Source organism: Aythya fuligula, chromosome 1 (assembly GCF_009819795.1).
Source record: "Aythya fuligula isolate bAytFul2 chromosome 1, bAytFul2.pri, whole genome shotgun sequence".
Classification (NCBI taxonomy): Eukaryota; Metazoa; Chordata; class Aves; order Anseriformes; family Anatidae; genus Aythya; species Aythya fuligula.
This window is the reverse complement of record NC_045559.1, coordinates 25,137,920-25,160,954: the sequence shown is the minus strand read 5'-3', so window position 1 is coordinate 25,160,954 and position 23,035 is coordinate 25,137,920. Positions and strand designations below refer to the sequence as shown.

The 23,035-nt window shown below is 38.5% G+C and overlaps 1 protein-coding gene across 2 annotated transcripts in view; it reads left to right on the top strand.

The window, feature by feature from the left end:
* Nucleotides 1-2,481: 2,481 nt before the first annotated feature.
* The window catches only part of KCND2 (potassium voltage-gated channel subfamily D member 2), a 296,070-nt gene continuing 275,516 nt past the window's right edge, over nt 2,482-23,035 (top strand). The window contains exons 1-3 of one of the 2 annotated variants that reach the window (XM_032185082.1): nt 2,482-2,562; nt 3,492-3,598; nt 4,781-5,954. In XM_032185082.1, the coding sequence (XP_032040973.1) occupies nt 4,840-5,954 (1,115 nt within the window). In that variant the 5' untranslated portion in view covers nt 2,482-2,562; nt 3,492-3,598; nt 4,781-4,839. Of the gene's footprint in view, nt 2,563-3,394; nt 3,599-4,780; nt 5,955-23,035 lie in introns of those variants that run through there. The other variant, XM_032185073.1, reaches the window with a different exon arrangement.

Here is a 23,035-nt window from a genome sequence, read left to right as displayed (position 1 = left end):
TAAAGAAGGAAGATCAGTAGAATTTTCCTTTAGTAATAACCAGAGTGTATCTTGGCAGAAATATCTGTATTTTGAATATTAATAAATAACTTTGGTTCCTATAAATCAGGAAAAAAACTCAGCTTTTATTGACCAAATAGTACATAAACATGCCTTTTATCTATACTATCTATACTTATCCTAGAGGGGAAATGTAGCATAAACTGAGAACACAGTTATCTTTGCATGATTTTCTGTGTTTTGTATTGAATATACAAAAAATCTTAGCATATGTATAAAAGAATTGTGAAATTAACTTCTAGACTAGAGAGAAAGGAAAAAAAGTCAAAGTTCATGCTGAAACTTGAAGTTGAGACTTAAAAGGTGACATTAAATATTTGCACTGTTCTTTTCTCAAAAGGAAAGACTACTAGCATAATACTAAAGGAATTACGAATAAGAGGTGTATGTGATTCAGACTGTAAAGCAAATTCTTCATTTCAAATATTCTAAATGCTTCTAAAAATGTTAAAGAAAAAATAAATGTGCTAATATAAACTTATGCTTCATAACTGTTATCTTCTTTAATCCTCAGAGAGTTCTTTGTGCCTCCTGACTTTGTAAAGAATTAAGAAACAGCTCATACAAGAGTCCATTGTTACATTCCCTTCAGTACCATTTTCTTCTTTTCCTACAATTACTAGGATTTTTTTTCTTTGCTTCAAAATAGGATTCTTGTCTCATTTCAGTCCCTGTTACTTAATTCCTACTTGAAGTCATAATCCTCCCTGTCACATCACACCAATCTCTTCAAAGCCAATTGTGATGTCACAGTTTCCTGATTTTGACTTCAGAGGAGCTGATTATTTACGTACACTTTATGTACCAGAATTTAGTTTCTTCATACAAAAAAGGAATGAATACTGAAGACAGTTTCAAGGCACTAAATTCAAGGCACACGCTGTGAAAGTATGCACTTCCTGTTTAGCACTTGTCAGTAGTATTTTAATGGACTTTCTGCTAGAATAAAGAGGAAATAGAATACACTTACCTACACAGTCTTTGTCTTTTCCTTTCCTAAGGAGGATTTCTAAAAGAGGCTTCTCTGATTGTCCACAAAAAATTAAGGTGAGGTGATCATCTTTCCAAATAGTCAGTGGTGTTAGGAAAGAGTTTCAACCTGGATGGGTTTCAAACCTCTGATTTAAAACAATCATAGTGTTGCAACACCACATGATATTCACTGTCTAAGTGTTTTGTTGTTGTTGTTTTGTTTGGTTTTCATTTTGTTTTGTTGTTTGGTTGTATTGGTGGTTTTGATGTTTTGTTTTGTTCGCTGAAAAAGGAAACCTCTCCTGATTATTTGTCAGAAAAGGAAGCCCTGTATTACTGTCTCAGTGCTGACAAGACCATAAATTGGCCTTTATTAATTGCCATGGGATTGTCTTTTTGCATCACCAAATCAAAACCCCCAATCTTTCATATGAAAGAAGAATAACCAAGTCACCAAAAGCTCCATACCAACATGTTGACTGACTGATTTCAAATGAACAGATTAATTTATATGATACAGTGTACTGAACATTTGACTAAAAAACAAAAGAAACAACAGTAAAACTACAGAAAGTATCCCTTATTTTATGCAACTTTTCATTTCATGTGGTTTGATGTGTGTGATTGATCACCATAAGTTCTCCTAAACTAGGAATTACACTCAAACATTTTTAAACCTTTTCACGCCATGAGTTCAAATATTTCTGATGGGAACAGCTTAGAGGCTACTGACAGAGTTTGAGAGCACTGACAGTGTTCTTTTTTCTTTTTCATGGGAACTTACACAAGAGCTAATACATACTGAAGCTATGCATACTGTTAAAATATAGAAAAGAGATAATTCTCAGGCTTCAGTATATACTTGGCTTATTTCACCATTTCGTCTGTGTTTTTGTTGTTGTTGTTGTTGTTGTTTGTTTGTTTGTTTTGTTTGTTTGTTTGTTTTTCCTGTGTTTTGTTTCAAATTTCTTTCACATATGCCCAAGACAGGTTATCAGAGGGGGAGGTTTGGTCAGAATATCTTCAGGTATAATGAAACCCGTTTACTCTGAGCTTCCTTAGCACGTTTTCTGTCCTACTGCTACAAGGAAACAAACATAAATTACAAGGAACACCTTGTGCTATCTTGATTCTATCTCAGTGAAGACGACACTGAGTGTACCTTAATTAATTAATTAATTAGTTAATTAAAACATGGAGAAAACCTTTTATTTATTGCAGCTAAGGGCACGTAGAGCCCGTTTTGCCCCGCAGATGCGGCGGTGCTGTCAGCTCGGTGCGGCCGGCGGCGGCGGGGCCCTGCAGCATCCCAGCGGGCGAGCGGCGGGGCGAGGCGCGGCGCGGGGAGCCCACACGGCCCCGGCGGGGAATTCGCTTCCCGTCATCCACACGCCATCTAGCGACGGAAAAAAAAAAAAAAAAAAAAAAAAAAAAAGAGGTGGGGGGGGCATGGCTTTGCACGAGAGCGGAACGGAGAGAAGGAGGAAAAGGCTCCCATAGCCGTCCCAGCTCTCGCCTTTCCCAAAGCTGGTAAGGGGCATTTGGATATTGCAGCGAGAACTCCGGTAGTGAGGAGCATCGCCAGGCATTTTACCCGCCTCTTCAATCTTTCTTTCACTAAATAATCGTTCCCCTTCCCCTGAAACGAGCTGGCGCGCCCGAGAAATCCTCTAGATACCTCACCTAAGCCATCCCCGCCGCCCTACCCGAAACACCGATTCCTACCCGAAACACGGCGAACTCCAGAGGCTCTGCGCGGCGCTGCCGGCGGAGGGCTTGGACCGGGCGATCCCGGCCCCGCAGAGACACACGCACGCAGAGAGCCACACGGACAGAGGCACACGGACAGAGCCACAGACACGCACACACACAGACACACACACACAGACACACACACTGACACACACACACACACGGGCGCTCCCCTCCAGCCCCGCCGCCGGCAGAGCCCCTTTGTTCTGCGATGCTCACCCCCCCACCCCACGCCCCCTTATCTCCCCCTCCTCCCCCGCGCCCCGCTCCACCGCCCCCCTGCGCCTCCCTCCCTGCGCCCCTCGCCCGCGGGTGGCGGCGGCGGCGCGGCAGGGCAGGGCGGCATGGCCCGCCCGCCGCGGGGGAGGCTGCGGGAAGCCCCCCCCCCGCCCCCGGCCGCGGCAGGGCCTCGCCGCCGCCGCCCGCAGCCCGCAGCCCGCGGCAGGGGCAGGGGCAGCGGCCGCAGCCGCAGCCGCGCCTGACGGCAGACCCGCGCCGCAGGATCCGCGCCCCGCAAAGGACGTGCTCCGCCGAGTTGCCAGGCGCGATTACGTTTTTTTCTTTTTTTTTTTTTTTTTTTTTTTTTTTCTTTCTCCCCCCACCCACCCCTTGAACTTGTTGCTTGGCGCTCGGCGGTGGCGGAGGGGGTGGGGGTGGGGGAAAGCCTTATTATCGATGTCCCTTTGGATGCGATCGCGCTTTCTCAGGAGCAACTACTTCCCCGCCGTTCCCGGAGGGACGCGGAGATCCAGCGGCGGAGCCCGTATTTCCAAAAGTCTCTATGCAACTGAGCGCTCTCGCCAGACTTTCCCAGGTAGGTGCCGCAGGCTGGACACGTCCGGAGGGATGCGAGAGCAGAAGCGAGGGGAAGGGGCGAGAGGCGGGATTGATCTGGCCCCACCAAGCCGCGACCTGCAGCGCCGGGGCCCCGCGCCCCTGCCCCGCGCCCGCCTCCTGGTCCCCCCCCCCTCTTTCCTCCCTGGCCTCCCCCGGCGCCGGGGAGCCCCTGCCCCGCTGCCGCTCCAGCACCGGGTTCCCCGGCTTCGCCCTCCGCCGCCAGCTCCCGAGGATGTCCCCCAGCATCCTACCTTCAGCAGGAGGCTCCGAAGCCCCCGCACCTCCCCTCGCCACCGCGGCCCTGCCTGGCCCCTCTGTCCCCGCTCTGGATCAGACCCTTTCCCTGCCCTGACGCCCTGTTAGGGGAGGAATCCTCCCACGCCGCCCGATCTCTGCCCCGAGGCGCTCCCCCCTCGCCCCTCTGCCCTTCAACGCCTTTCCTCCACGGAAAACTTGCCTTAAAGTTTAATGCTGCCGCCCAGAGCTCCTCCCCTTGCCCCACCGGCTCCCACGGCCCCTAGCCTGGGTCAGGAGGAGTCCCCGGGGCGGTGATCAAGGTCAGCGAGAGGATTCGTCCCGCTGCTGCTCCAAGGCTGCGGCCGGGGACGTGGGGGGCGGCCCGCCCGGCCCGTCCTCTCCTCCCACCCATGGGGAGCGGGCGGCGGCGCCGGGCAACCCCGCTGCAGCCCGCCCGGGAAGGGCTTCGCTGGCGGCCGCGGCCCGGCCGGCAGCGGGCGGGGAGCGGAGAAGGGGCGGGCGGAGAGGCTGCATCGCGCGTGGAGGAGAATCTCCTTCCAGGTGGCTGCACCGCTGCACCAGGGCTACCAGGCGGCTCCCGGGTTTAGAGCTCCGTTGACTGCTGCTTCCATCCGGGGGCCTCGCATGGACCTCATATCCCAAGGATCTAGCTGCTAGAGTTGTAGCTGCTTTGAATACGCTGATTTTCTAAGTGCCCTGGTTTATTGTCCTAACTGTCCAACCAGCCCCTGGAAAGGACATTTTGGGACCAAAAAAAAAAAAAAAAAAAGGAAAAAAAAAAAAAAAAGGAGGAATCCAAAAGGTGGCCCAGTTAATGCTACAAATCACAACAATGTTCGGAAATTCTGTTGCCTTGAAAATGTGTGAGCATTTGTATTTTTCTTTTCCATTTGTGTTTTAGTGTCTGGACCAGAACTGTCTGTAAATTTGCTTCTTCAGCTGTAGTAGCTGTTTGGGACCATGGCAGCAGGAGTAGCAGCATGGTTGCCCTTTGCCAGGGCAGCGGCCATAGGATGGATGCCAGTGGCTACAGGTCCCATGCCAGCTGCTCCACGGCAGGAGAGGAAGCGAAGCCAGGACTCTCTGATTGTGCTGAATGTAAGTGGTATCCAGTTCCAGACGTGGCTGGACACCCTAGAGCGCTACCCTGACACTCTGTTGGGCAGTTCGGAGCGGGACTTCTTTTACCACCCTGAGACACAGCAGTACTTTTTTGATCGTGACCCTGACATTTTCCGCCACATTCTCAACTTCTACCGTACTGGGAAGCTTCATTATCCCCGCCAGGAGTGCATCTCTGCTTACGATGAGGAGCTGGCTTTCTTTGGCATCATCCCTGAGATCATTGGCGACTGCTGTTATGAGGAGTACAAGGATCGCCGACGTGAGAATGCTGAGCGCCTGCAGGATGATGCCGATCAGGATCATGCAGCTGAGAGCTCACTGCCCTCAATGACAGCTCGGCAGAGGATGTGGCGGGCTTTTGAAAATCCCCACACCAGTACACTGGCTCTGGTCTTCTACTATGTCACTGGTTTCTTCATTGCTGTCTCTGTCATTGCCAATGTGGTGGAAACAGTGCCCTGTGGGGTAAGCCCGGGTCGCATCAAGGAGCTACCCTGTGGAGAGCGCTATGCTGTGGCTTTCTTCTGTCTGGATACCGCCTGTGTCATGATCTTCACAGTTGAGTATCTCCTACGCCTGCTGGCAGCCCCTAGTCGCTACAAATTTGTGCGCAGTGTCATGAGTATCATTGATGTGGTAGCCATCATGCCATATTACATTGGCCTGGTGATGACAGATAATGAAGATGTCAGTGGGGCTTTTGTGACACTAAGAGTCTTTCGTGTCTTCAGGATCTTTAAGTTTTCCCGCCACTCGCAGGGGCTGCGTATCCTGGGCTATACCCTCAAAAGCTGTGCCTCAGAGTTAGGCTTCCTCCTCTTCTCACTCACTATGGCCATCATCATCTTTGCCACAGTCATGTACTATGCAGAAAAAGGTTCATCAGCCAGCAAGTTCACCAGCATCCCTGCAGCCTTCTGGTACACCATTGTCACCATGACAACACTGGGGTAAGTGCAGCTGGTGTTTGGTTACAGCCAACATTTCAACAAGTGTGTTGGCAAGAAGGAAAAGTGCTCAATTTAAAAAAATAAATTTGATAGAGAAAATGTGAGGGTAAGTTTTTGTCATGGAATGTCATGAATACAACTTAGCACTTAGTCTAAGTATTTTGCATGGTGAATTGAGTTAAAAGTGTTGCTGAAGTTAAAGTAACCTAAAACTCCAAATTACAGATACATTGGGGAAAAAAAAAAAAAAAAAGCAAACAAAAATTAATTCCCAAAACTATTTGGTGTCTTTACTATTTTCTCTGACATTTTTTTGTTGTTGTTGTTTTAGTTAGTGAAATTGGAATATTTTAGGAAAATCTATGAGTTATTCCTTGGAATTCTAACAGTGTTATGTTTGCTGGCAGGACAAGTTACAGTGTTGCTAAAGTAGTAATAGGGTGCAATATTTTAATTTGATCATTCATAAAAGGATGTGGATCTGCCATTTTGTTTGAAGTGATGTGTTGATGTAGACTTGGATATTGAGTTGGATATTGCAGAGTGATTTGCTTTCACGGAAATAAAGCAAGTATAGATACCTTAATCTTCACAAAAATGATTCCTAATTTCATTTAAGACTCTGGATATCTGTCCTTTGATTTTACATAACTATAACTTGGTCTCAAGTAAATGACATGTCAAGCTACGCTGACCCATGACAGATTCTAGAAAATGATCTGAGAAAATGTAAGATTTTTATATGACAAATCTAGTTTATGTATTAAAACATAATTCTAATGACATGCAGTCTTCCAGAGAATTAGGAATTTAAAAATGCTGTTGTTGACATTAGTCAGACCGCGATGAAGTTTACTGGAAAGGGGTGATAGTATTTTTTTAAAGTTTCTTACTGATAATGGAATCTTATTGTAGAAGCTGACTCTGTGTACAAGGTTGTTAAATCTATTTGTCTGTAATTCTGACATGAATTTAGAAGGCTGACTAATTTAAGAAGCTAATTTTGAGAGGTAGAGTATGAGCTGTGAAACTGAAAATTTGTTATTCCTTAGATGTTTTTTTTTCTAGTTATTTAATAATTACGTTTGAAAGTCAAACTTTTTACTTTTCTAAAGCAAAAGCTCATCATTTTATTAATCAAGCATTTTGCCACATCCTATTGGGAAAGTTGAGATTTATGAAACATGTAAAATTTTAAAATTTAACAAAATGAAAGTGCTTTATTATACCATAATGAACAAGTTGATTTATTATGTGCAATTTAATTTAGTTGGGAAACGGACATAGAAAATATTGAAAAAGATAATGGGTCTACATTATGCCACCAATTTTTGCACAGGGCTTTTATCTTCAGCATGATATAAAAATGAAGATAAATATAGTGCATTGTAAATATTTCATTACTTGTAAGGGCAAGTTATGCTAAAAAGGAGTGACAGGAGCTTTGGGGATTTTAGTCTGCTTTTAAGGTTGCTGGATTTTTTAGGTTTTCACTTTCTTCTGGTAGTGACAAACTGAAGGGAGAAGTTAACATAAGGAACAAGTTATATATGCAAAGCAGTTTCATAGTCCTATGCTTTCTGATGCTGACTCTTTTTGCAACATCTTTTTAATATGTGATGATTTCAACAAGTTATTTCTCGAGAATTTATCAGTATTCAGAATGAATAATCGTATTATAGAGGAGCAGGAACTGGTCTGTATTTTTTTGCAATGAAAGGTATTTCTTGAGTAAGTTGTTTTCACTGTTATGGGTGCAGTTTTGACAGTACTTGTCCATGGTACTGAACAAAATTTTGTCCTCAGCAGTAGGGTCAGTTTGCAGTTTATTATTACGTGGGTGTGATATCTATTTGGTGTTGTTAAGTTTAGTTTGTTTCTTTCATAAAATAATGAATACAATCCTATAGTTACAGGTTTTGAGGTGTTATACTGCATACTGATGAGATTTGAACATCATTAAAAATCTCTGAATAAAACCTAAAACCAGGCAGCCACACATTCATGATTTGAGGGGAAGTAGAAGAGTTAAAAAGAAAAATGTATGCTTGACTCAGTTTTAGGGGTAGTTTTCACAGAGAAAATTTTGAGCAGGTTGCACTGATATTCAGAGCTTCACCCTCCGAAGTTCAGATATAAGTTCAGATATGACAGACATCCCAAATTTCTGGGAAGTCTTTAATCAGTGGATTAGCTAGATGATGTCCTTTTAATAATATCATGATAACCATATAAAAATTACGTTTAAATGTTAAATACATATGAATAATTTAAATAAAATTAACATAATAAAAGCTTTGAACTCTTTTTAGTTGATGGAATAATTACACTAAAAGAGAGGGAAATTACAAGGAAAAGCAGCAAGGGTCAGTGAAAGCTGATTGTAATTAGTACTGCTACCTTTGCTTCTGTGAAAGATCTTCTCATCCACTCAGTAATGTAGAACTCCCATTCATTTTTAATTTTAGTTTTAGCTGAATTAGAGCTTTATAAATGGTCTCTATACAAACAACATTTTTTCTTTTAGGAACAAAGCTAGCTGAAATATCCTATTTTTGAAATGACAATAGCACACAGCAGGCTATCTGAAATATTACAAAAATGCCTGAAAACTAATACTGAATAATATACTAATATAAAGTTGAGGTTTTGAGTCCTGGTGTCATTTTCATATTTTCTAGATAGCAAGGGTACTGAGTAAGTGATCTTTGTATTCTGGGGAGTTATTATAATGGAAGCAGGGCTATATTTCTCAGTTCTGCATGATTGCTGAACAATTAAAGCATCTTTTAAAAACATAGGTTACATTTTTCTCTGCAGAGGGACAGTGACTTCAAATATTATTGTATTTTAACCTCCAAGGACATTCCAGCTCTTAACTGTTCTTGACTGCTCAACTCAAGTAATACATAGTTGTATATAGAGACGTTATATTTTCATACAATATAGGGAAGAAAGGAAGAGATGAAGGAAGCAAGGAAGGAGGAAGGGAAAAAAAAAGAAAGGCAAAAGGTGAAGAAGAAGAAGAAAGAAAGAAAGAAAGAGAGAAAGAAAGAAAGAAAGAAAGAAAGAAAGAAAGAAAGAAAGAAAGAAAGAAAGAAAGAAAGAAAGAGAGAGAGAGAAGGGAAAACAGAAGGAAGGAAAGATAAAAGTAAAAGAGAAAAAAAAAGAAGAAAGGGGGAGAGAAAAGGGGGAAGAAAGGAGAGAAAAAAGGAAAGAAGAAAAGCACAATGAGAAAGGAAAGGGGAAAAAAGAGAAATGGAAAAAAGAAAGAAGAGAAAAGAAGAAAGAAGAAAAAATGGAGAGAGGAAGGAAGGAAGAGAGAAAAATAAGAGCAAAAGAAGATAGAAATAGAGAAAGGAAGGTAGGAAGGAAGGAAGGAAGGAAGGAAGGAAGGAAGGAAGGAAGGAAGGAAGGAAGGAGGTTGGACTCGATGATCTTGAGGTCTCTTCCAACCTAGAAATTCTGTGATTCTGTGATTCTGTGAAGGGAGGGAGGGAGGGAGGGAGGGAGGGAGGGAAGGAGGGAGGAGACAGAAAGGTGGCTAGAATAATGGCACTCACTATTCCAGAAACTGAGCTGTCTGCTTTCAAAATTCAGTTTTATATTTTATCTGTATTCTTGCAAAAGCAAAATAGGGAAGAGGGACAAGAGAATAAAAATGAAAAACATCACAAAGCAGTTTGTGGTGATTCAAGATTAAAAAAAAAAAAAAAAGAAATCATAAAAGTTAGGGACAAAAAGGTCAAGAAGCAGGGCAGTGTAAAACATGTCAGAGAAAAAGGCTCGGGTTTATTGAACTGGGACTGACAGACTTACATAGGGGCTTGTGAACATCTACATCCATAATGACATAGTTATGACACCTGCTGCTGTCACCTTACAACATGGTAATCTAATAACATTCCTTTGGCCCTGTCAGTAGCCAGCTAGAATAACTGGTAAGGTTTTGATGGTGTCAAGGTGATGTTTGTTCCCAAATTTGGCAGAGCTGTAGTGTACTTTAAAGCTTTATACATATATTATACTTTAAATAAGGATCACAGTGCTCTTTTGTGACTAGTTCCAAAGCAATCTCACTGCTATATAAAACATTTGTATTTATAGGATTTACATTGGGTAGCATTGTCAGGTCATGTAATACATTTGTAGATGAGCACAATATTTTATGGGAAGAAGTTAAAACATAAGACCATTTATTTGTTTTGATTATGTAAACAAGAAGTGTGTCTTCTAGAAACAATAAACCACCCATTCATTTTCATTATTTGTTAATGGAGCCCATAATGTATGAGGGACATATCATATTACTTGTACTGAAGACATTAAAATCAAACAGGTGACTGAATGTGACAGTAGAAAACTTCAAGTAGTGAACAGGGTAATAGGATGATGGATTTCATTTTCCTACACATTCCATTCTCTTTTCCATTCTCATCACATCCCTGGGGTATGTTCCATCTATTCATTTTCTTTGCTTTTCTTTCAAAATACCATTTTCCATAGTCTTCCTATTTTGTTATTTGTCAGCTGGCTTGGCTCCTTTCCTCCCTTGTTTCAAACAAGTTTAATGTTTATATTAAGATTCTGGTTTTATTTTACTCTACTTCTTTGTTCCAGAGTCCTCATTCATCCTTCACCATTAGATTAAAACTTCCATTCATCATCGTCATTCATTTAACCTAAACTTTCTTCCTAAGAGTTTTTTTTCCTGACCTTTTTTTGATAGATTTTTCCTTATGAGCATCGTAAAACTTCCACAGCACTTTTTTTTTTTTTTTTTCCAAATGTCATGCACATTTTCTGGTTTTCCTTTTCTGTGAGTGCCTTTTGTTCCTTATTGTCTCCGTATTTTAGTTTGAAAACATCCACCTCTTCAGAACTCATATAAAAATATGAGTTAAATAAAATCTATCAAGAGACACAAAATTCAAAATCTCTATTCTGTGAACAATTTCATTAAGCACTATAAATACTCTCATGAAAAATATTGCAAAGGTAAAGATTAGCAAAGCTGGAATACTATTTCTGTATCTTTCATGTCATTCATTCTTTTTGTGTTTGAGTTTTTCAGCCCTGTTTCAAATAGTATTTTTCTCTTTTATATTCTTGTACACAACCTAGTGATTTTTGGATTTTACAAATGTGTTTGATGTCTTATTCTATTTTCTCTTCACAGCAGAGACTTAGCCTGAATCGTTAGAATACTATATCACAGAAGAGGGAGAAAGTATGGTGTAGTGTAATTGCCTTCAAAGCATATTGCTAGATATTCAGAAAGGGCTCCAGGGAGAATATGAAATACTAAAAAGCAAGGGTCATTTTGATAGCAGTGAGTAAAATTATTTGTTCTTTAATACAAAGAGAGTCAAACTGCATTGGGCTGTTGCAGACTTGACAGAGAACCTGGGTCATTACAATCCTGTTTAGTTGCACTGCTGACCAGCTTTCCAGTTAAAAAGATATACTGAAGATCTCTTAGAGGAATGGCAGTTAGTTTACTTCACTCTTTTTCTTGATTGTGAATTTGTGAGCTTCATTTATGAAGAGCATGAAAGTAATGCTTAACAGAAATAAATGTCTGCACAGAATGTAATTTATTTCCTCCTTTGGTGGAAACAGATGGAATTTTGTTTTGTTGCAGTTATTGTGAGAGAAGAATAAGAACTACGAGATTGGTGTGGACAAGGAGATAACAAAGAAATATACTGATTTAGGACAGCAGAACAAATCGACTCAGAGAGTAATTATGATTGGTGCCTGATCTATTAATTATGGCCTATCATTCAACTAATCCTCAGTGAATTTTACGAATTTAGTAAAAGCCGTAAGTAACCAACCCAAGAAGTTCAAACTGAGTGATGGCAATCTGTACTTGACTCACATTATTGTGCCCCTGTCTAAGAAGAAAAAATTGCAATATAAAATGCATATAAATGTCTGCATAAAGCATTAGAATCAGTGCTGCCATGAAAAAAATATCTGGAAATTGAAACCACATTTCTGAACACAGAAATTTATAAACAGTGCAAAAATAAGATTATCCAAAATAAGTTGACAATATCTTGCAGCTTCAGGATGACAATTTCCCAAACATTTGAAACAAAGTCTAATGAATTACTTCTAGTACTAGAGAAAGCTCAAGTACTAGAGTACCATATGGTATGCCACTATAGTCTACTGGTTGAAGTTATCTCATTATTCATAATTTATATCATGGTAAACTGATGAGAGTAGAATCTGGTTCAGCATTGGTTAAATAGATAGGTAGTTCAAAAGAAGGAGTATAAATTAGAAATCCAGAAACAAAGTTTCATCCTTCTCAAGTTTCATCAGTTACCTGACAAGGGAGCTGACAGAGTGATAGAAAAGATTCCATATATTTATGTTCCTATCCTTTATTGGGCAATATATTTTTGCGTAAGAAGTAGTCTTCAAAACATCTTTTTTTTTTTTTTTTTTTTTTTTTTTTCCTGCATTACTCAGGCAGTGGATTCAAATTCATAGACAACACTTTGAAATGATAATTTTACACTACATTTCCTGGAACAATAGTAATTACTATGCTTGGACTTCAACCCCTATCACAATTAGTAGCCTAAGTTCTACTATTATTTTTAAGACTTTTTTTTTTTTTTGCTTTTTTTTTTTTTTTTCCCCTGTAGTACATGACTTTGATCTTACCATGCTTATGGTGATATGTTATAATCCCTCTGCTAAGTAAAAACCGTGGGCTTTGTTTTAACAAAAAAAATCAATTTTTACCAAAGTACACAAAGAAATTTGCATTACTTCCACTTAAATAAATGGGAAATGAGATGAAATACAAAATAGAGCACCTGATGTTCAATGGGTGTAAGTATTCCAAAGAAAAATATTGGATACAAATATTTACTCATGCATTTCAAGTAGGGAGGCTCAGATACAAACATGAAAGCATATGAAGATCATGTGACAATACATCAGTCATAGAATATTTCAGTTTTGTTTAAAAAATCTTCCAGCAAAATTTATCTCTTTATAATTCAAATGAGACTGCTGTATTTTTCTTACACCTGAGTAAATAAAACTTGGGCATTATTAGAAGGCATATCTTAATGTACCCAGTCATCAGTACAAGTGTTTTTACTATTATCAGTACAAATTCAGTTGTCTGCAATTACAAGCTGACTTCATGACTACTATTTTTGTAAATATTACACAGTAATATTATTCATACAAGCAATCCTTATACAAGCATACAAGCATTCCTTATGTATGTAGAAAAAAGTTTCCTTTCTTATATTCCACAGCAGAATTTTGTTCCCTACTTATCTGCAGGTCTCCGTCCTGAAGGTGGAAACCTTTGGAGCAAATGTGCTTAATTAGGGCTAAATCCCACACTGTTATAGAAAATGGGAGGTTGCATAAAATCATACGAAAATGTTAACATCCAAAAAACCAAAAAAGTTTAAGTTTGCATATGTAAAGTATTTAGGAACTTAACACTGCAAGGAAGATTTTTAAAGGCATTTATGAATCTGGAGATGCAGTTAGGCACCCAGCTTGAAATCTCAGAAGAGGCTTAGGTACTTAGAAACATGGGAAAACACTTGAAAACATCTAAGCTGGGATACTAGGTAGATAGTTGCTTTAGAAAGCATTCTCCTTTGTACAAAAGAATAATTTCTAAGCTATGTAGAGTACTGTACAGACACTGAGTATGTCCTGTCCCAATCAAAATCAAAAAGACCTTACGAGTGTCTTGTGAAAATCCAATATGCCTTATATTCACATAGCACTGTGGAATAAGATAAACTGCTGTGTGTACAGAATTGTTAGGAAAGAGATATAAGTAATTCAAGGGGAAAAAAAGAAAGAGAAAAAAAAAAAAAAGGATAACATAACTAGGAGAGTAGTATGAGGTATCAGAGGGAAAATATTTTAATCCTCATTTTCTGCCTTTTTTCAAATCAAAAGTTCAATGTATAAAGAGATGTAAATATTTGAGTTATGGTATTGTTCAGATATTGTTCAAATAATGAAAATGTTTTTAGGAATCAAGCATAGAATTAAAAAACAGTGTCAAGTAAGGTGGTCTGTTTTCTCAATGAAACATGCAATTTGAGGATTTATTGGTTTCAGTAGAATGCACAATTGGATTATATAAAGGAGATCTGTCAAAATTCAGATGTGGGTAAGAAAAAGTAAACTCTAAGTCTCAATTTGAACCACTGAAAATTCATCCCCTACTCTGGTGTGCTGACAAATATTTTGTCTTATGCCTGTGGTTTGTAGATTTAAGTGGTCAGTTTGAGGAGGAGTGCTTACATGTACTTACCTTAATATTATCTTTGTAGAAAAAACTATTTTCTTGAGATAAGCATTTTGTATCACTTTTTTTTTTTTTTTTTTTTTTAGGAGATACTGTATTTGTGAGTTGACTCTTAACTAGATGGTCTTTAGCTCAATTTTGTACTAACTTACCACTTACCACTTAAGCTTCATATCAGATTTTAACCTATGAGGTTGTACTGCCAATGCTAATACTTTTACATATTTTTCAAAACATAATGTAGAATCACATAATAGAGACATTAAAAAAAAATGTTCTAAAATCTTTCCTTGAGTATCTGCGTAAACAAGTTAGGCTGTTTGAGCACTGAAGACTCAATTTCCTTAGGCAGATAAAACTTCCCATGGTGTAACAAACAATATAAACTTACAGGATTTTATTTAATTAGACTCAGTACTTCAGTAAATTAAAATAAAGTGAGTATATTCCGGTATAGTTTTAAATCATCTATGATAAAAATTATCTGTGTAACTTCATAGAGGTACTTGAACTTATCTAATATTATGGAAATACGTCACATTGTTTTTATTAATTATTTTATTGAAAAAAAAAAAATTTGAAACAAAACCCTAGCATTCTTGAAAATATATATCCAGAAATATGGTCTTTTTATTGGCAGATTCTCAAAGTATTTTGGCTGATAACAGGGAACAGTCTTTCAAGTTATCACTTACAAGCATGGCTATCCAGACATTCCTTACTGAGAGTCAGACTGTGAGGTTGTAATGCTGTGGTGGTTTTACCGTGCTGGGCAGCTAAACCCCACAACTGCTCTCTCACACCCCCTCTTTTAGATGAGGAGGGGGAGAAGTAAAGCAAAGAACAACTCACGGGTTGAGATAAGGATAATTTAATTAAAGGGAAATAATTATAATAATTAAATAAAGACTACCATGAACTAAACAATTTAACTAAAGGGAAATAAAAAGGGAAGGGGAAAAAGGGAGAGGGAAAGGGAAAAATAAAAAGAAGGGAGGAAAACAAACAAATAAAATAAATGAAGGCTATATGGAAGTGCAGAGGAAAGAAATTACTCTCTACTTCCCACAAATGAGCGATGATTGACCACGTCCTTGAAGCAGGGCCTCAACACACGTAGCTGGTGTTTGAGAGGAAGACCGACGTTTTCCGAACTAGAGCCCACCCCTCCCCTCTTCTTCCTGTTTCCACCTTTTATTGCTGAGTGTGACATCACATGGTATGGAATATCCCTTTGATTGGTTTAGGTCAGCTGCCCTAGTGATGTTTCTCTCCTCACTTTTTGCCCACCCCCTAGGAGGGTTAGAGAGAGGCCCAATGCTGTGCCACCGCTGCTCAGCAGTAGACCCAACAGTGGTGTGATAACACTGCTGTTCCAGCTACAAGTACAGAGTATGGCACTGTATGGGCTGCTGCAGGGAAATTTAACATTCCAGCCAGACCCAGTACAAATGGACATAACGTAATATTGTCTAATAATAGCTCACAGTCTTAAAGTGTCTGCTGCATCCTCACTCATTCTTTTGTTTAGTAAGATGAATCAAAAGAGTTTTCCATATAAGAACAAATGTAATGTGAGTGGGATCCTTAATTTTCGTTGTTGCTGTTATCTTCCTCCTTTTTTAACCAAAAAAAAAAAAATTGTATTACCTTGATGGTGACATTACTTTCAATTTCTGCAACTTCCATCTCTCCCACTTGCAGCTAGTTAACAATTCCCTGAGCATCCTTATCAGCTATGGACAGCAACTACAGCACTGTGCAGAGTTGCTTAGGAACAACATTGATGATCTTTGACAAGGTGGTTCACAGCTGCAACATGATAGTCCCCAAACTCTCCTGCTTCCCTCAGAGGAAGGAAAAGCAGAGTTTGAAGATGCTTTCCAAATCTGACTGTGAAGAGGGTATATACATTTTTGGTTTTCATCATCTAATCTCTTTATTGTTGGTAAATAGCAGCGTAAGAGTTGTGACCTTTCTATTGAAAGCACAGTAGTATTGAAAAATCTTTAGTAACAACTCCTTTTAACAACTTCATAACTTAAATACCAATGTATCTTGTATACTTTACAGAATTGAGAATTTTTATTTTTTCTATTTTTTTTTTTTTTTGGGGGGGGGGTGGATTTGGTTATTGATGTTTATATCATTTAATCATTTCCATGTTAAGACATGGACATCAAGAACTGGGGACAGGCAAACCTAGACAAGCAAAGAATATAGACTTATATACAGCTAAAGATGCAACTTATATATAGTTATATACAGTTAAAGATGCAACTGTTTCTGGTGTTTATTTGTTATATATATTTACATAAAAAATTACACAATATTTCCATTGTAAACTCTCCAGTGATAGACAATTTAGTTGGTATCAATAGCATTACTTTTTTTTTTTGCATGAGGATAGAAAACTTCAAAGGCTACTAAAAGAAGCTTCCCTTCAAAACTTTATAGTAAATTATAGTATTTCATAATAACTTTATTATAACTATAATTTATAATTATAGTTAATTATATAGTAAACTTATAGTAAATCTATCCTTGAACTGGCTTAATGATTTGGCAAGCTCAGTCTTTTTTGTTCGTTTGTTTGTTTCATTTTGTTTTTTTTAACAAGTGAAAGGAAATCTAAACTTTTTATCTTTTTGCTTGTTAACACACAAATCAACATATAGGATGTTTCAAAAGTGCTGAGTTTTGGATATGAAAGCTTCATACAAAAATGTGCAGTCTATGATATGTATCCTGTATTTGTGGACCATGTGCTACTTCTGCCACCTCTCTTACGGCCAGTTCTCTTTAATATCTTTATCAATGATCTGGATGAGGAGATCGAGTGCACCCTCAGTATGTTTGCAGATGACACCAAGTTAGGTGCGTGTGTTGATCTGCTCGAGAGTAGGAAGGCTCTGCAGGAGGATCTGGATAGACTGGACTGATGGGCTGAGGCCAGCTGTATGAGGTTCAACAAGGCCAAGTGCTGCACCAGGTCCTGCACCAGGGGCACAACAACCCTAAGCAGCGCTACAGGCTGGGAGATGAGTGGTTAGAAAGCTGCCTGGCAGAGAAGGGCCTGGGAGTGATGGTGGATAGTCGGCTGAATATGAGCCAGCAGTGTGCTTAGGTTGCCAAGAAGGCCAACAGCGTCCTGGCTTGTATCAGAAACAGTGTGGCCAGCAGGGCTAGGGAGGTGATCGTCCCCCTGTACTCGGCTCTGGTGAGGCCGCACCTCGAGTACTGTGTTCAGTTTTGGGCCCCTCTCTACAAGAAGGACATTGAGGTGCTTGAGCGAGTCCATAGAAGGGCAACGAAGCTGGTGAGGGGTCTGGAGAACAAGTCTTACGAGGAGCAGCTGAGAGAGCTGGGCTTGTTCAGCCTGGAAAAAAGGAGGCTCAGGGGCAACCTTATCACACTCTATAGGTACCTTAAAGGAGGCTGTAGCGAGGTGGGGATTGGTCTGTTCTCCCACGTGCCTGGTGACAGGACGAGGTGGAATGGGCTTAAGTTGCACCAGGGGAGTTTTAGGTTGGATATTAGGACGAACCTCTTTACTGAAAGGGATGTTAGGCATTGGAATAGGCTTCCCAGCGAAGTGGTTGAGTCACCATCCCTGGAGGTCTTTAAAAGATGTTTAGATGTAGAACTTCATGTTATGGTTTAGTGGAGGACTTATTAGTGTTAGGTCAGAGGTTGGACTAGGTGATCTTGGAGGTCTCTTCCTAGATGATTCCGTGATTCTGTGATTGAGGAAAAGGTAGCTGTTTAAAGGCTGCCAACAAGAACATTGTTGCTATTATTCATTTAACCTATGGTTTCTTTCATTGAAAATTTCCTCAAACTTTTGAAAAGTAATGCATTAAGTTATTCATGGGTGAAGCACTATTGCTAGTCATGCTAGTGAGCACTTCAGCATGGTTCAGTCTGTTGCTGTACAGCATGGCTACAGCAGCCTGTCTCCTCTAGGGACAGTCACAGCTGCGGATCATAGATGATACTGACTAGTTGTGTCTGGCACATTCAGCTGATAATTTCAGAAGACACTTCATCTTACAAATGTAAGAAAAAAACATAGTTGTGGGAGAGAGAGAGATGAACCAGTTTAGTCTCAGTTCTTGAGGAGAAGGGAGAAGAAAGAGTGCTGTCTCACTGGGAGAAGGAATGTGAGCTGCCGCCAAGCTGTGTGATGGGCCTGGATGGGTCTTTGAACAACCTGGTCTGGTGGGAGGTATCCTTACCACTGTCAGGAATGTTGGAGTTAGATGATCTTTAAAGTCCCTTCCAACCTAAAGCGTTCTGTGATTCTATGATTTTATGAGCTTTCCCTGTTTCACTATGTAGCCACCACATTTAGTGTGTAGTGTTTGCTACATCCTTGCAAAGGAATGAAATAGATAGAGAGAAATGTGCTAATGATGGCATTAGGAATACTAGGCAGGAGCTGCGGATTTAGATTCACATAAGTGGATCTGAAAGACATCAATATCAAAAGACTGAAAACAGGTTGGTTCATCTCTTATTGTCAATGCTGTACCTTCTGCCTCCAATACTTATTTTCCATCTCACTAGCTATATTTAAAAGTTCTTTTTTTTTTTTTTTTTTTTTTTTTCCAGAGAAAAATCCAAATACAGCAGAAAGGTTTCCTTAAATAAGCCTTTTTAATGTATACAATCCTCTTCTCAGTCCCTATGTTTGTGTGCATATTGCTACAGAATGTGTAGATTATGTTTTAGGTGTTTTTTGTTTGCTTGTTTGTTTGTTTGTTTGTTTAAAGAAAACGATCAGGACATACCATAGAAAAGAATGATCAGTGCAAAATCTGGAGACGGAACCCAAACTTATTTCTCTTCCAGATGCTAACCATCTCTGTGAGGTATTTATCTGCCCTGATTTACTTCTCCAAAAGTTAAATCCTTCTGAGCTAGTCATCCTTGTCCCACTTAAGAGGCAATGAAGAGAAGAAGGCATCTGGAGGTGCTCATACCTCTCCACTGAGTATAAAAGAAATTTATTATTATTAGCAGAGGCATTAATTTAAATTTAAATATGTAAATTCTAGGTAAAACATATGAGAGAAATCCCAACCTCTGTGTTTAATGGTTTGGTCTAGTCACCTTGTTCCAAACTGCATAACTTCAAAAGGCCAGTAACATATTCCTTTCAAAGATCGTAGCAGAGTACATGCTTGGGATTTGATGAGAATTTCCACTTTATATAAAAAACAGTGTTTTCTACATTTAAAGTCAAGCTATATATAAACATAACTTCTTTTTTTTTTAACCCACTTCAATGTTTTTGCCAATTTTTTGACCATTTCCAATCAAAACAAAGCAAAACACTAATTTAGAGAAAATATAATGAGTATATATATATATAAAAAATATAGTGTTTCTGTTATTTCAGAAGAAACAACTGGAAAACCAAAATAAACATTTAGTTAAGCATTCACTGAAATTTTGTGTGTTAAGAAGTCTTTCTCCAAATATCAATGCTTTTGAATAAACATATGGAATTCATGAAGACCTCAACTTTAAAGTGATGCAAACCAGTCCTTTTATTCTGAATGGGAAGACTAGAGACTGATTCAGTGTTTGTTTTCAAAGTTCCTCCAAACAAACCATTATTCCACAATGGAGTGCTGTCAGGCACATTTCCACATGCCATTCTATTGTCTTCCAGGAGTCAGACCTCAAAACTGTAGTTATGTATTGCCAATATGTATCTCTGAAGCAGACTGAAAATCTTAGAGACGTACTGAAACCTAAACTAAATTTCACCAGGGACACTCTTCTTATTGCAGTATTCATTTTCATATTTAATTCAATCGTATGTTACCATTTTCTTTCACTTAGAGCTGCCTCCAGACTGGAGCATTGCAGAGGCTTGAGGTTCATGAGAGAGGATTATGGTTAAGACAGCTTCAGAGTTTATATCTTTCTCATTTGCCTTATGAACTTTGTTAAATTCTCTGCAAATTATACCAATCTCTCTGGTGAGGAAATTCTGTAATTTGATATGAAATCCTGTTATTGACAATGATTTGGTTTAAATCATTTTAGTTCATCTCCATGTTCTGCTTTTTCAGATCAGCAAATCTGAAATTTACTAGCAAGTACAGTTCTATACCAATATGAAATAACACATCTGTAGGGTTTTATGAAATTATGTTGCTATACACTTTATTTTTCTTTCTTTTTTTTTTTTTTTTTTTTTATTAAAAGAGATGAATAAACTGCAGGAGAAATAATATTCCTTTTTTTCCCCTAGACTGGGTTGCTTTGTCATAAAGTTCCAAACAGGTTCTAAAGCAAAAGTGCCATCCTGCTTCACTACAGAAAGTTTGGTTCTCCTTTGATAGGCATCAGCAATTTTTCATGATTTGGGGAAAATAATGTTGATTTAATTGTATATCTTATACATTTCTATATCTTATACAGTTATTGCATAATTGTATAATCTTATATATAGTTATATATAGTACCTCTCTGATTTGCTGACCCAGTAAATGCTTTTTATAAGCTTGAGGGATGATGATGTTCTGGAACCTTTGCCCTTTGAACAATTCCTTCTGTAAAGAGTTGCTTATTTACATATACATTTCTGAGACTGAAAATAATATTTTCAATCTGCCAACCACTTTTCCACTCTCTTAAGAAACAAATTGTGAACAGGGACTCATGGAATCTGTCTGGAGAGAAATTATTTAGCTGAGTAGTTGGTGGAAACTGAGAAATAGATTATTTCCATTTTAGTTGTCAAGTAGAAGAAATAGAAATCTGAACTACTTCTCTTTCAAGAGAGGAGGCCAGTAGTGACTTGTGTTCTGCTGTGTGGTAGGTTGTATGTTGAGAAAGAGACAGTGCAGATTTTTTTCTGGATCTCAAACAAAAGGCCCAACAACAAATGGCTTTATAAATTAGCACCTTTAATAAGACAGAATAGCTATAAAAACTTACATCCTTTTGGATGCTGGGAACTGTGTGTTCATACAGCATTAGATGGACCCCAGATGGATTTTCCTGTGCCATGCTGCACAGACCATCTCCATAGGAGAAAATTATCCTTTTTGGTTCTTCAAGCTATTATACAATTTTATTTTTATTTTTATTTTATTTTTATTTTTATTTTTATTTTTATTTTTATATTTTTATTTTTATTTATTTATTTTAACAACAAACCAACTTTATTCATAAAGTTCTCATGAGAAACTCTTTCTGTGCTTTTAGAAAAAGGCAAAACTATGAAAATGATGTAATCACTAATACTGAGGGGGATCTGCCTGCAGGCTTCTCTGATACATTGAGTTAGTCACATTTATCCACAGAGAAGGGATTTGTGCAACACAGCACAGCGTGAAGGTTGGATGTGCAATTGTCTCCCAGGCACATTCACTACAACAGGATTGTGTTGCAAGATAGAAGGGCAATATATCTGTTATCAAATTTTCTTCACTATAGTGTAAAAATCAATAACTTATTTACTAATTGTTTACATAATTTGATTAGAGAACTATAAATTATAAAAGTATCAAGAACTTTTGCAATTGGACTCAGATAATGCCAAGATAAGGTGAATGTTTCAGTTAAATATCTAGAAGTTTCTAGAAGTTTCACAACAAAGCATCAAGATTTCTTCCCATATAAGATAGGAGAAAAGGCATTAGGAAATTTCCTCTTTTTTTTTTTTTTTTTTTTTTTAATGTGATACTTTGATAAAAGAAAAAAAAAAGCCAGAAAATATAACCATTGATTTCTTATTCTGAATTATTTTTTTATACATGTAGATCAAAAATTTGAAATGAAATGACATGAAATTGAAATTAAATTTCAGTTGTTTGTTCTGAATTGCTTTGGGAGTTCAATTTAAGGCAGTTTTGACATTTTCCTTATGTGCAATGGAGGATATATTTAATAAATAATGCTGTGAGAGAACCATTTCATCTTATGATGAAAGGTCATATTGCAGCCATTGCTATTCAATTATTTTTTTGACTGAGAAAGACAACTAGAAAAATTAATAGCAAAACATCCTTCAATGTGTATCAAGCACAAAAGATATAACATCTGCTATGGAAGGTCCTTAAGTTACAGAGTGCTGAAAGCTGAAGAGTTATAGTAATGGAAATATCTCTGTATTCTTGCTTTTTCATATGTTATACTCTTCTTCATTTGTTTCTAGCTACTGATAGAGTCAGGACATTGAGCTAAATGGATTCTTCACCTGATCCTGAATGAACACTCATGTTCTTAACCAGTGGAAATGACATAGATGTGGCTTGGATCAGTCTTAGAATAGAGAAATAAAATGTTTTATACTTTTTGTTCCTGAATTTTGCTACAGAACCATGGGCAATGGATAAAAGATAGATATTCTTAAAGTATCAAAGGGTTAGAGGGTCAAAAAATATCATAGAGATATAAAACCTTGCACATAGGAAAATACCTGCTTTAAACTCACAGTTATTTGTTACATCTTTTTTTTTTTCTTTTTTTTTTTTCTTTTTTTTTTTTTTCTTTTTTTTTTTCAGCTATTTATATAATCAAAGGTCATAATCTACAAGGTGCTAAGAATTTATGTCAGCTTCAAAACACTTAATAAGTATTTCAATGGAAGATGCATAAATGCTGCAACACCCATGACTGCTGAATACCTTGTAGGATTTAATGTTATTCACTTGATCCAAAACCCATGGATCAGAGATTCAGATTTGACCTTAGAGACCTTTGCCTCAAGCTTAAGTATGAAGATCTCTAGCAAGATATTAGC